General features: G+C 32.3%; 1 protein-coding gene across 1 annotated transcript in view; it reads right to left on the bottom strand.

Annotated features, from left to right (window-relative positions):
* Positions 1-1,287: 1,287 nt before the first annotated feature.
* Positions 1,288-14,116, bottom strand: part of FZD3 (frizzled class receptor 3) — a 59,361-nt gene continuing 46,532 nt past the window's right edge. Inside the window, exon 7 of the mRNA XM_074355517.1 lies at positions 1,288-11,685. Within this exon, the coding sequence (XP_074211618.1) occupies positions 11,472-11,685 (214 nt within the window). The 3' untranslated portion in view covers positions 1,288-11,471. The remainder of the gene's footprint in view (positions 11,686-14,116) is intronic.

Genomic DNA, 14,116 nt, shown 5'->3' on the forward strand with positions numbered 1-14,116 from the left:
CCTTCAAACATCAACACTCTAACAACCATGAAACGATAATTTAGGATATTTTTTCATCTCAAATATTTGGTTTACCTTAGAAATAAGTGGTCAGGAGATCATGAACTTTATTTAGTTCACTGCCTGGCACATAGTAATCAGTGCTTCAGAGAAATATTTGACTTCAGTTAGCAAAATTAGAGTTTGAACAATGGATAAACACACACACAGATATATATTTGTCTTCATGTCCTTTTAAATATAGAAGGGAGATGGTTATTTAAAAAGTGCCCCATTCTTCTGTGTTAAACTTTAGTGTACAGAATGTACCATACTCTGGACTCTCCACTCAATTTATAGGACTTGAAGATATGTGTTCAGTTCCGTGAAAAATTTAAGAGGAATACTCACAAATGTAATCTTCTGGAGGGGAACACCTAGGGTCTGATAGAAGTCACAGGGGAATTGAAGAACAGAACATGAGTGGGAGAACTGGACAGAAGGACACGTGTGCTATAGAAGATCTGGAGGAAACAGCATACCTTTTTTCAAATATCTAGAAAATAGTCCTGTGAAAGAATTATTATTTATCTGTAGACAAGCACCAGTGTGTGAAGGTAACAAAGAAATACATTTTCGATTCAATATATATAAATTCTTTTATAATAAGTAGAGCTGTTTCAAAATAGAATGGAAAACCTTATAGAGTAGTAAGCTTCCTGTTACTGAAATCATTCAAGCAGAGGCTTATAAAAAATGGTTTTGAAGGGTTTATGTACTGGGTTGGAAGTTAGACCTTATGATTTCTAAGGTCTCTTCCTACTAAAGACTGTATGGCCCAGGCAAAAAAAAAAAAAAACAAAACCTCTAACAGTAGTTTAAATCCTGATCTGCCCTCCTGTGTGTGAAAAAAAAAAATCAACTGATTTGTTTACGTGGATAGGATTTCGTATTGGGAAACTGATACAGATACTTTACCATATTCACTTTTTCCAATTACAGATATTTGTTGAGTGCCTCTTATGTGCCTGGTGGTGGTATGTACTGAGGATATAACAGTGAACAGAGATGGGACTTATCTGTATTGACAAAGTAAGTGTGAAAGAGATTAATGATACAGAATGGTGTGTTTACATATTTCTATCTTCCAGATAAGTGTGCATCCCGTGTTAATATGAATGAAAAAATCAGTAATTAGAAGAATGTAAAGTAAACCTCATTTAAAAACAGCAGTGTAATAGGTTAAATGAAGAGTCTAGGAGATGATGTAGAAAATCATATTCGATCAGGCACTAATGACAAAATAGAGAACGAATCATTTAACTTTATTACAAATTTCCAATTTATAACCAAAATATACAACCACTACATTTAAAATCAGTTTGTACACTCACAGTTAAAGTGCTAAGTAAAAACATTTACAAAAACTGACATCAGTCTACTGTAAACAAAATAGATCTACAAGAGCAGAGTGCAAAGCACATCCAGCTAATGTGAAAGTACAGTCCATGCTCTAATCAAGTGTACCTGCCCTACACATATCTCAACAACAGTAACTTTTCCACTCATCGGGAAATGAATGAACAATTTTAAGTACATAGGAAAAGAAACATGAAGAACTAATGCCACGAAATAGAAGTCTTTCTTAGCATAAACAATTTCTAACTAGATGTTTATATGATAAAGCAAGATTAAAATTTTAAGATCAATTTTGGAATCACCTCATCAGTTTACTCCAGAGAGGATTCGAAAACTAAATTGCTAAGTGCTGGCTGTTTAAAAATAATGAAAAAGGAGTATGTTTTCTACTTTTATCTCTCTTGAATAAAGGAGAAGGTGGTGGCCACTGTTGATAATGGTAAAATGAGGAAAGGCTTTTTTAAAACAAGAATGGAAGGTGCTTATCTCTAAATTTAGTATCAAGGAGTAGAGCTAGAAGACAGGCTTAGCTGAAGGTAGGGCAGACTGAGCCTGAAACACAGTCAGTCTTAGAAGAGCAGCGTGGGTGATGGGTATCTAGCATGTTTCAGACCCAGCCCTCGAACTGAAAAACATGGGACCAGCAAAGCCCTGACTTCACATGACCCATAAAAAGGAATGACTAGCTCCCTTCCTCAACGTCACTGACAATATACAGCACTGTCAGACATCACATTGGTTCAGGGAAAGAGGAGCAGATTCCCAAGTTAGGTCACTTAAATGTTGACTCTTGTCTCAAAACAGTTCCACCAACACTAATTAAATTATTTCCACTTTTGCTTTAAAGCTTAATATTCTACTAACTGATAGTAATCTGTGCTAACAGCAATGTGTTTGTTCCTAATGCAGATTTTCAGAGAGGTAAAAGGGCTATAGTCACTAACACTTTATTCTAAACCAAGACACCTAGGTTAATACTGGAGTGCACTATGTCAGCTCTTGTTGGCTAACCTGTTACCCTTATTATGCACAATGATATTATTTATATGAGGAGATACAGTCTGAGTTTGTCAATCCAATCTTTTACAACTTTCTAGATCATAGCTTTATTTAAAATTGGGGATTTCCTGTGAAGGAGCTTCATATTTTTATATGCTTTTTTATACTCATATACTTTAATTCTTATAACTTGAAATGTAGGTATAATGAAAATCTTTCAATGGCATTCTAAGGCAAGTTTGTTCATTACATACTAGTATTCATTATTTTAGAATGCCTACCAAGAAGATAAAATTCTATAGCTGGCAAAATTTGAGTCCATATTATATACTGGGGGGGGGGGCAGTTATTTTGCCTCTAAATGATATTTACAGGCTAATCCTTTGATATATGACCATATCACAGGTTATGAAAGCTTAAAAACTACACACAGACTTCATGAAAGGCTTATGTATTCCCAAAAGATATATCTTTTCAATTACTTCAATTACTGAAGTCAATTATTGAAGTCATTTTAAGTATCTTTGAAAACCGGGCAGTTTAACAACAAAACAAAGCAGAATTTTCTTGATACTTATGGTTATCTGTAGTTTTAGTCTCCTTCATAAAGCCTCTGATAGGCTGATAAAAAGAGTCGAAATGGGAAGTCAATATATCTGTTCTAAAAAATCTTTTGTTTGGCTGTTTCTTGAATATACACAGTGAAATTGCTAGCATCCGATCAACAAATCCAACAACCTCACACAGCTCAAAATAATATTACCCAACTATGACCACGTAATATGAATCTCCTTGGCCCGATTCTCAGAAAGAATAGTTCATCTACAGAACAGTTTTCTGCCAAGATGACCATGAAAACCTAACATATGCAACACTGTACAACATTAAGAAAATAAAGTGAAACAAAAAAAGGCTCAAAATAAAATTCACATTAAATAAGTGTGAGCTTTGGGTATCACATATTACAGAAAGTGAAATAACTATTAACTATAATAAACTGAAGACATACATACTTGTATAAATCATCCTCCCAATTCACTATCAGATAAAGTACAGCAAAGCTGGAATTTTCTTAATACAAAATTTTTAAATTGGGAGAAACAGCTTCCATAGCTCTTTTAAATAACAAAAATAAGACAATTTAATAGCTTTTGTGTGTTACATGGACTTTTCTTTTCGGGACTGTGCAAAGGGACATCGGTGTTGCTGTCATTATCATGCCAAAGTAAATGTTTAAACTGCTGTCACTCCTTCACATATACAGTATGTTTAAACTTCAATGAAAAAAAAAAAAAAAACTCTCAAAAATATAATTTGTCAGTTGAAAATAAAAGCAGAAAAGTTGTTTGAAGTTTGTGTTAAATATCTGTGAAATGGGATAATTCTACACAAGTTAAAATGTCTTAAAAAGATGAATGATAAAGAATTGAGATTTGCTGTGCCAATTCACAGGAAGGTAGAAATAGCACCTGATGAGAACTCCCAGACTAACATTTTCACATCAGACAGTCCTTTTCATGATTAAAAAAAAAATAATAATTTTAAGTTCACATATAAAAAAAAAAAAGCACAATGTTTTCAAGTACTTAATCACCTCAGCTCAACATAAAGGACTACTGTGTTGATTTTATCTCAGAACTATAGAATTATTTCATACTAAATGTTTCTGCTGACAAGAATGGTTCAAAGAAAAATTATCTGAGGCAAGGCTAAGGGAGAGATGGAAGACATTTATAAACTTCCTTTTTAAAACTGGGGAGAGGAGCAGCAGTTAGAGAAACAGAAAAATGGTGGATGGATAAATATAAATTAAATCACCCTAGGATGATCTGTTTTATCCTGTAGAATATTCTCTTATCAAAACGCAGAAAACACTCCATGAAATGTTTTGACCTCAGGCTCAAGTTTAACAAATGTAATAACAAAACATGCAAAGCCAAAGAACTGAAAATAAAGTTGTTGCTGTTGTTTTTTTTAACAGGCAATCAAAATAACACTGTAATACAGGCATGTCTGAGTGAGAGAAGCTGGGCATCTAATTTAATTTCTGGAAGTCAGGAAAGTTGCCTGATCCAGTGAACTGACCAAAGACAAGGAATCAAGTAGAGCTGAAGAAATCACACCAGAAACCAGTATGGCTTCCTGTATCAGCTTTCCTTTAGTCTTCCCTACCCATCAGACACCAGACCCAATACCTAGATTGTAAATATATAGACCAAAGTGTTCAAGAGATTGATATGAGCTAATGCAGACAAGAAGAACAAAGACAATGATCTTTAAAAGTAACAGGAAGCTTCTTGGCCTGATTCTCAGAGGACACAATTAAATCTACAAGATAACTCTGCTGAGAGAGGGAACTAATGGAATCTCTACATTTTATCACAGAGGGAGGCTTTACAGAAACATCTTCTGCAGAGCCAGAAAAAAAAAATTAAAAATAACAAATCACATTTATCTCTAACAATACTTTAAAGCAGGACACTCACTTGCCCATGGCAATCTGGCAATCTGGCAACTATATACAGCCTAAGAATAAGAATAATTCCTGATCAGAAAAATTTCAATCCACTCCTCTTAAATTCCTTTTACATTTTATAATTATTTTAATGTTGGTAAAACCTAATAGCTATATGGGCCAGTGCTATCACTGCTTCTTTGCTAATTTTAACTTGAATAATTTTTCTACATAGCTAAATGGCTAAATTCATATTTAAGAGACCATAGATCACAAAATTTTACATGCCATTTTTCCCTGTATATCAGTTTTACGGTGCTTATATTGGTTCTTTAGGAGACTTTTCCCTTCGGAGAAAAAAAGTCATGTCAATTATTTGTAACCTTGGTTTTATTATCTGTAATATAATTTTACTCCTTTAAAAGTACTTAAAATCACGAATGGAAAACAAAACTAGCAACATGTCTGAATCCTATCAATTTAAGTATAAGTTGCACTAACAGTACAGGCTGATCTAGTAAATATAGTTCATGGGAAGAACAACAAGAACAAAAGTAAACCTAGAATAATGATTATAAAATAGTCAAGGGATAACCAAATCAGAGACAAGTGAAATTTGAGACACTACCTAACCTAATCTTGTTTCTTTCACTTACAGATAAGAAAACTGAGGCCCCAAGAAATAAAATTCCAGAGTTACACAGCTCATTGAAAAGAGAGGCAAGATGAGAAATCAGGTCTTCTGATACAAAGTTCTGTGGTATTTAGAAATTAACATAGTACATTAACTAAGCAGTAAAAAAACTGCCAACTTAGAAAACAGAAATCATTTAAACTCTAAAACTTTTTCTTTTACGTCAATATGTATGTCAACAGAATTAAAGAAATACTTGCAAGTTAGCAATACAAACAAGCTGACTTGATGACAAAACCCCCAAGTCTATAATAATAATAATAATTATAATAATGTAGTTCACCCTACTTTGGGAAATATGATAAAATAACAAACTTGAAAATATCACTTTTACAAATACTGTTACTAGTGAATGATAATTATCGAAATAATGAACACTGAATCTTCAAAATCTGAATTACTATAAGGTAAAAGCTTATTTCTCTTGATTAGGGAAAACTGGTGACAATGGCCAATAAAATGAGAAAAAAATGAACAATGAAATGAAAATGAAAATGTCCAAGAAAGGACATAATAGATTTCCTGAGAAAAGTGATTACTGAAAAAAAAAAAAACTCTGAAGGAAATCATCCTTCAATGCATTTAAACAGACTGAACTATTCTCTCTTTATAGGAAGTAATGTTGCACTGGTATAGGATTTGGCTAAAATATGAGTGAAGCTTTACTTTCTTTTATCTTTATGGCAACAAAATTTTACTTTCTAATTAGAGACCATGGAGTAAGAGACATCCTTATTAATTTATTATATGAAATCTTTATAAATTAACCAAATAGGAATGTCTACAAAGATGGCTGGTTCTGGGTAGACCTTAATATTTTCTTTTCCAGAAGACGTTGGATCCTGAGAGAAAATTATAATCCTGTATCAATTTGACTATTAAAGAAGTGTAGGATTTACATTAGAAAAAAACCCAGGAGACTAATCACAGTCAGATGGAAGGTAAAGGCTGCTTAGTCTTCCTATTCCTTGCACAAAACTCATATAATTAGAACAAAAAAGAAGGGAAGAGAATTAAAATATAGAGAGATGTCAATATAACTTTTTCATATAAAATAAAAATGATACAAAAGTAATGTAAAAAATTACACAGCTACTAGGAAACATAACTGAAATAAACGTACACTTTCTTATTTTAATCAGTTGTGAAAAGGCATAAAAGAAATTTAAAAGAATCATGAGTTCCTTTGTAAATCTAGGTTCTATAAAAATGCTCTTTTGTGTATTTATGTATGGAAAAGAATGGAGAAATCCTTACTTTACACAGTTTAAAAAAATTACATATACAAATATGCATACAATTAAGATAATGTTATGACTTAAAATTTAAAGTTTTGCCATAATGAAAAACCAACAAGTTACAATAGTCACCTTTTAAAATAATCACCTTTTAAAAACTTGTTCTTAATTGCAAAGAATTAGGCACATGAAAATCCTCAAAGGAAAAAAAACAGGGCCTATCCTCCTCTTCATATTTTTCTTATAAATTTCAGTGAAACCAAGCTCATATATTTATATCATTCATTATCAAAGGGAAAATATGATGGAGATCCCTAAAGTTCTGTTGAAAGTGACCTGTAAATTCAGCCATATAAAATCTGAGAGCATACTCTGCTGTAACATACACTAAAGAGACCATACAATCTAAGGGCATAGCTACTCTTGAAAGAGAACCTCATTTTAAAGGGTTAATTGAATTGATTTAAAGACTGTACCAAATGAACACTGATCTAATTGTCTATTCTGTTGTTATTGCTAAATACAACTGAAGACTATTATCCTTGTTTTCTGTAACCCCAAATTCTAACAAGAACACTATCAGTAGGGCAATTTACAGGTTAAAGAGCACTATAATGCCTGTTATCTAATTTGATCCTCATGATGTCAGTGAGGTAGGTTTCAGGACCTAAAAGTACCTTATTTTACATCAAAGAAGTTGAGACTAAGAGAAATTAAATGACCTATCCAGTTTACATCATAATTATGGGTCTTTTGAATTCCAAGCTCAGTAGAATTTTCATTACACTAGACTATGTTAGTCATCCAAGTATGATGAAATATAAATACACCTTTGGCATGTCAAAAGCAATATAAATATAATCATAATGAAATTTTGGTATATTAATGTTTTCTAAGCTCTAGCCAATGATCCACTATTTTATCAAAGATTTTTAAGTAGTTCCTTTTATTTCATGGGTATATAGCCTAAACCAATATAGTTATAACTTCAGTTATTTCCAGCTATTATTATCACAAAGAAACTAATGAGGTAGGTTAAAATGTAGTAAATTTTCTAATTTGAAGAAATTCTTAGAATTTTTGTAAGTCTGCTCTAAGAAACAGCTTTAGAAAAAGAAAATCATCATTAATAATGGTTTTCTTGAATATTTATTCACCCAACTAGTACACAAAGATCTAGCTTCACATAAAACCACCAAGAACCTAAATACTTCTAAGAATTGCTGTTCACCTTTTAAAATTAATATAACGAAGTTTGTATATATATTTCTTTAATTAAAATAGTAATATGGACTGTTACTATAGGAGAAATTAGCTTTACTTGGTGCAATTCACTTATTGTTACTTGCTACATATTATTCTGGTAAAGCAGAGACTTCATTTCACTTAGTTTAAATTTAGATTCTCCAAACTTCTTTGAAGTGAGACTCTCACTACTAGAGTAAAAGTGAGTTGCATGACATGAGTCATTGACTCATTTAGGTATTTACTGAAAACCTACTATGTCCTCTGCTAGCTGTTGTTATTAATCAAATGTTCTTTGAATCTAATTATTGTCTCGAGCTTAATATTGTCTTGAATCTTTTGCTTTAATTACTGAAAAAATTCAGTACAGTATTGCTGAAATCAGAGTACTTCTCAAAAAACTTTTGGTTTTATATTAACATTTTGGAGAGAACTACTATTTTCTCAGTTGACAACTGAACAAATAAAATACTAAACATTATCATATGCCAATCACAACACAAATTAAAGTTAAACATATGGTAAGAAAGCTGTTCAGCAGACTTGCTCAAGTTGGTTTAAGTTGGTTGAGACTTGAAATTGTTGTTTTGCCATAGTTCTTCAACTGTCTCTTTAATGAAAAAAAATCTTAATTCGGAGTACTTAGTTTGATAAATAACGTGGCCAAAACTAAATACTTATTTACTTCTAAACTGTTATTTAAAACAATGGATTAACAATACTAATATTAAGTAAATTTTGTGGAGCAAAACTAAGGTACTGAAAGTAACTGAAAGGCCAAATAGCATTTACAAATATACCAACAGTTTAATAGGGAAGATACAAATGAATATATAAAAATCAGGAAGCACAAAGATTTTCATAACGATGTTCACTTGACTGTCTATACAGTTATACAGCCCACTTGTACAAGAAAACCAATTAACATTTTGGCAATTGATAATGTAATACAGATGGTGACGGATGACAACATCTTTGAGCTCAAACTGGTACCTTCTATACTAACTTCTTATTTTTGTGTCTGAATGTTTGTTTTGGTCTCTTATGCTGTTCTCAGGGTGAATTCTCCGACAAAAGCCTCATGAATTACCGACTTATTATAAATGAGTTGTTAAAGTTTGGCCTTCAGAGAAAAAAGTTTACTAACTGTCAGATATGAGAGAATTCAGACTCCTTGTCTTGAGTTCTAACTCCAGTTCAAAGGGGAAAGACAATGAAGATAGAGGAAAAGTAAGACATTTCAGCCAAATGGTCAAATATATCTCATGAAGAATTAATAATAAATATTAAGAAATATGTCCCTTGAAAGAAAAAACATGATACGCAAACAAATTATTATTATCAGAAAACTGACTCTTGTGTCTGATGAAAGCTTCTTTTTCAATACCTAATTTCTTGGTACTTTTTGTTTTAAAGAAGGAGAGAAAAAAGTACACATGAATTAAACACATGTCAAGGAATGTACCATGGTAGCCCTCAAACAAATCTCTTAAATCGTCAAAAATCTTAATCCCTTATATTTCATAACACTTTACAGTTTTCAAAGAGCTTTCAAATGATTTTCCATTTGATCCCTATTTGACAACTTTGTGAGGTAGGTATTTATCTTCTATCTTCATTTACAAACAAGGGAACTGAGGCTCAGAGAGGTTGACTTGTTAAAGGTCAAAAACTAGCATTTGGCAAAGCCAGCCTCTCTGGAGCCTAGAATATTTTTAAAATTGTGATTCTTAGATACTTGCATAAGAATCAGCTGTGGTATTTTTATAACTACAGATTTTTAAGTCCTACCATCACCTTTGACTTACTTTCGAGAAGAATCTTTAGGAGTGGGGTCCAGAATTCCAACTGTGTATCAGGTAATGATATAAAAGCATAACACTGATTTTCACATGATATAATATGATGCCATCAGATCATCATCAGGGCAAGTTAGTTTAAAAAAGCCTGCAGCCTGGCTGCAAAATAGAATAATCTGGAAAACTTTTTTTTTTAAATAAGTACCAATTCTCATCTAAACAAGAGGAAGGTGTTGGGCACCAGAGGTTCCCCAAGTGATTCTTATCTGTAGTCAGAGTTGAGGACAACTAGTTTAAATATGCTTTTCTATATAACAACACATCCAGCATTTTCCAGAATTTTTCCTTCCTTTCTGATCAATTTCATGCCTAATAAAATTTGCAGTTTTTATTGTTAAATTATATAAACATTACAAGACAAAATGTCAAACATTTTTGAGTTGACTTTTTTTAAGAGTAAAAGATACGTCACAGCAAGACTAATCATGCTTCATTTAGCAACAATGATTTTCAAATAACCCAAATTAATCACTACTTTGGACTCAGGTTATATATATTTCAGCTGTAAACAAGAATGATCCAGAATCTGAAAATAAGGGTGTGGGACAAAAGCTGTAGTCTATTGGGTATCGGGCAATGCAAAGGTGGACAATAGGACTCACTGATAGGAAGGGCCTGGATACCAAGATCTGGTGGCTTTGGCAAGATCACATCTCACTGAAGAGAAACACAACAATGAATACAGAGGAAACATTCTGCCACTGTAATTATGGTTACCACAAAAAACCTTATAATGTGATACTTATCTTATTACATGCTTCCACAGAACAGATCTGAACATGAAGCTCTCTATGAATCAATACCACTACATGGGAAAAGACGGCTACAAATTAAGTAGTTTCCATCATGCATATGGGTGAGTTACAAAAACACAGCCAGTAAAAGTGATATTTACAAAAGTAATAAAAACAGGATAATTACTGGGAAAAAAAATGCCCATCTCCACTTTTACTCCATTGCTGACCCTTCCTGCATTTCTCTGGATAAGGATTATTTTGATAGAATTTCAAAAGAGCCTTCAATAGATTAATCAGATTCTTCTGTTGATTTTATATTCTATTAGCTAAAATAACCTTGCTGATTTATCAAATTCTCCTACAGTTTAAAAACACAGTTCTTTTTCACTTAGTGGAAAGAAAACTACAAATCTTGCTATTCATCTGAGAAATAAACCTTGCATAGAAAATTTCTTTAATTCTGAAATTTTATTAACAGAACTACCAGAATGTTATCTCATGACGAGTTGATATATGAAAGTTCACTACAAAGCAGTCACCACACGTTTAGAATTTTTCTAAATATAAAATAAGTGGGTTTGTAAAAATGCTTACCAGACAAGTAATTTTTCTTCATAGCCTAGAAATAAGAATTATTTATGTGATGATATGATCCTTAACATTTTGGATGCCTTGATGTTCCAAGTTTGATGCAATATAAAAAGCAAAAATTTACTTTTTCAGTGGACACAATCTGCACCTGACTGAAAGCATCATAACGGTGAGTTACAGCAATCAGTCATGCAAAGGCAAAGGGTAAAATCTGCTTTTTAAACAGCACAAGTTTTCCACCTTAGACAGGACAGTTTAAGCACTGGTTCCATCTTCTTCAATAACCCGATTCATACTGGTGCCATGTGTGATGTGGGTCATAGGGTTGTTACTGAGATCTCGGACGCTGCTGTGTCGTGACTGTTCATTGAGCCGATGAGAACTACTGTGCCTGGAGTGGTCTGTTAGCCGTGACATGCTGCCATGAGGTAGTCTCTCCTCCATTCCTCTGTAACTGCAGGGAGTATACCTGATACAGAAGAGTTTACTTTGAAGTAGGTAACAAAACACACTAGAAAATACTAAAAATTTTCATGAAAATATCTCATTAAGTGAAACGACTGGGAAACTAACAAGTGAAAGCGTAACAACCAACTTTTGATGATTTACACTGTAGAATTATTCACACGGCCAATTAGGCTCAGAATTAAGGGATGCCTTCCAAAAGGACAGAAGCTGAAGTTAAGCAGAGTGGGTGTTCTGGAGCTATGTTAAGTATGGATACTTTTCTCATTCAAATAAATTTTGGGTTATGAAGTGAGTTCAGGAAGAGAAAGAATAAAAACAGAAGAAATATGGCATTGTCCCAGGGAGTCTAGAAGATTGATTATAATCAGTAGTACAGCAAACTCCCATTTTACTAAAAGACTAGGATTGGAAAAGAGAGCGTATGAAATTAGAGGAAAAATTAGTATAACCTTTAAAAAAAGTGAGTGAACTGGCAAGCAATGAGGACTAAGTGTGGACAGCTTCTTTCCAGAGCACCCAGTTAACAGCAGAAATAACTACCTGTAAATGGTCTTAATTACTTTCACGAGGGCTTGCGGCTGTGAGGAAGCTATTTCATAGAAGATATATCAGCTTAAATATACAAGTAACAACCTCCTAACACTTTGTAACCCATATTCCTGCAAAAGCAAGTTCTTTCCATACCCTTAGCCCAAAAGGCAGCTTTTGAGTATGTCAACTGGGCTACTTTGCTTATTGCAGGCCATCTTCTTCTCCATCATTGTTCTTATCTTGAAAAGCAGCAATGGGAGCTGTTACATTTTCTTTTGCTGCAATCCTGATTCACTGAGCCCCTATTAGAGGTAAGAACTCACACACATACACACTATAACACCTATTTATAAAAAGCATTTAATTTAGAGTAACAAATATCAAAGAAAACTTAACTGAATATAATTTATAACCTTATTATACATTATATTTTAAGTAATATTTCTAAAAATAAAGAGGAGGTAGCAGGCCATTCTTTTTTTAAATAGTCATCAAAAGAACTAATCACAAGCAGCTGAAAACCTACTGGCTGTCAAAATGCATTAATTTGTCATTTCTTTCATAAGAATTATAACAAATTTCATAACTCAATATGAATTACTCATAAAATTTAAAGATTTTAAAGACTGATTCATACACTACCAAGGTAATCTGGTTTTATAGCAGTGCTTGTCAAGTAATGTTTTCATTAGATCAGAGTTTAAAAATTATGTCCTTTGAAAATTATAAAAGAAAGCATGCCTTTTTTTTTTCCAGTTCAAATAAAGCGAAAAAGAAATTTAAGAATGAAAAGCTACATTTAAAATACTTTAAAAATTTCTCATGTTAATGGATAAAATAGCACTTAATTCTTATTTATTAAAAGACTTTTCACATTCAGAATATAAATAGTTTTAAATTTGATTTGCATGTTTTGGTAAAATAATCACAATGTTTGCAAATGAAAGTATTTCAGAATGAGCTTGTTATTCTAGTTAATAATTCATTATTTTGCATAATGATTACTGCCCTAAACTGAAAGATTTTACTAAGTATGATTTATCAGCTAATTTGGAGATCTTTCACCTTTCAATGGCTTAATGAATATCTATTTCAAATAAATATGGCAAGTGAAAAAAAGTAAAATATGATGCAGTGTTCTAGGAATGATATCAAATTAATTAAAAATATGAATTGGGTATTTTCTAAAATGAAACCTAAATCTTTGAGTTTAATTTAACAAATAAGACTCAAAGAATGCATTTTTTTCACAGAAAAAAATTATTATATTGAGTTCTTATGTCTAACTGTCTAAGTGAAATATATGGCTGTCCACAAAATTCTAGAATATGAACAACACTGCCCACGGATAATTAGGAATCCACTACGCAGAAAAATAAATTTAATGAGTGTTTAATTTCACTTGTATATATGGGAATTATCAAGTTTATTTATCTTTTGACAATCATTTAAACCACTGTGACCATCTACTCTAATACACAATATGAAAATGTACATTACATTTTAATACAAGCTTGGGCAAACCAGTTAGAATGGTTAATTTGCTACAAAGATAATATGGTGTATTCCTAAGTCAAAATGAAAGAAACTAAAAGATGATTCACTCTTTTTGATTCTCTATACTGTTTGCTACCATTAACACAAGTCATCGAATTCACTGTAGTTTTACTAGTATCTCATTATTCAGCCCTTAGCTTTCTCTTGTCATGTTACCTACTTACCAACCTAACCACTCATTCTCAAACTTCCACCTACCTACTCATCTACTTCCTCTCCTACATCCTCTCATCTAACTACCAATTACTTTTTCTCTGAAGTGTACACACATGTGTAGGTATACTTACCTAAGCCTATTTGATTTCATGTAGCACTGAGATCAGTAATTATCCATCAAGGAGTCT

Source organism: Camelus bactrianus, chromosome 31 (assembly GCF_048773025.1).
Source record: "Camelus bactrianus isolate YW-2024 breed Bactrian camel chromosome 31, ASM4877302v1, whole genome shotgun sequence".
Classification (NCBI taxonomy): Eukaryota; Metazoa; Chordata; class Mammalia; order Artiodactyla; family Camelidae; genus Camelus; species Camelus bactrianus.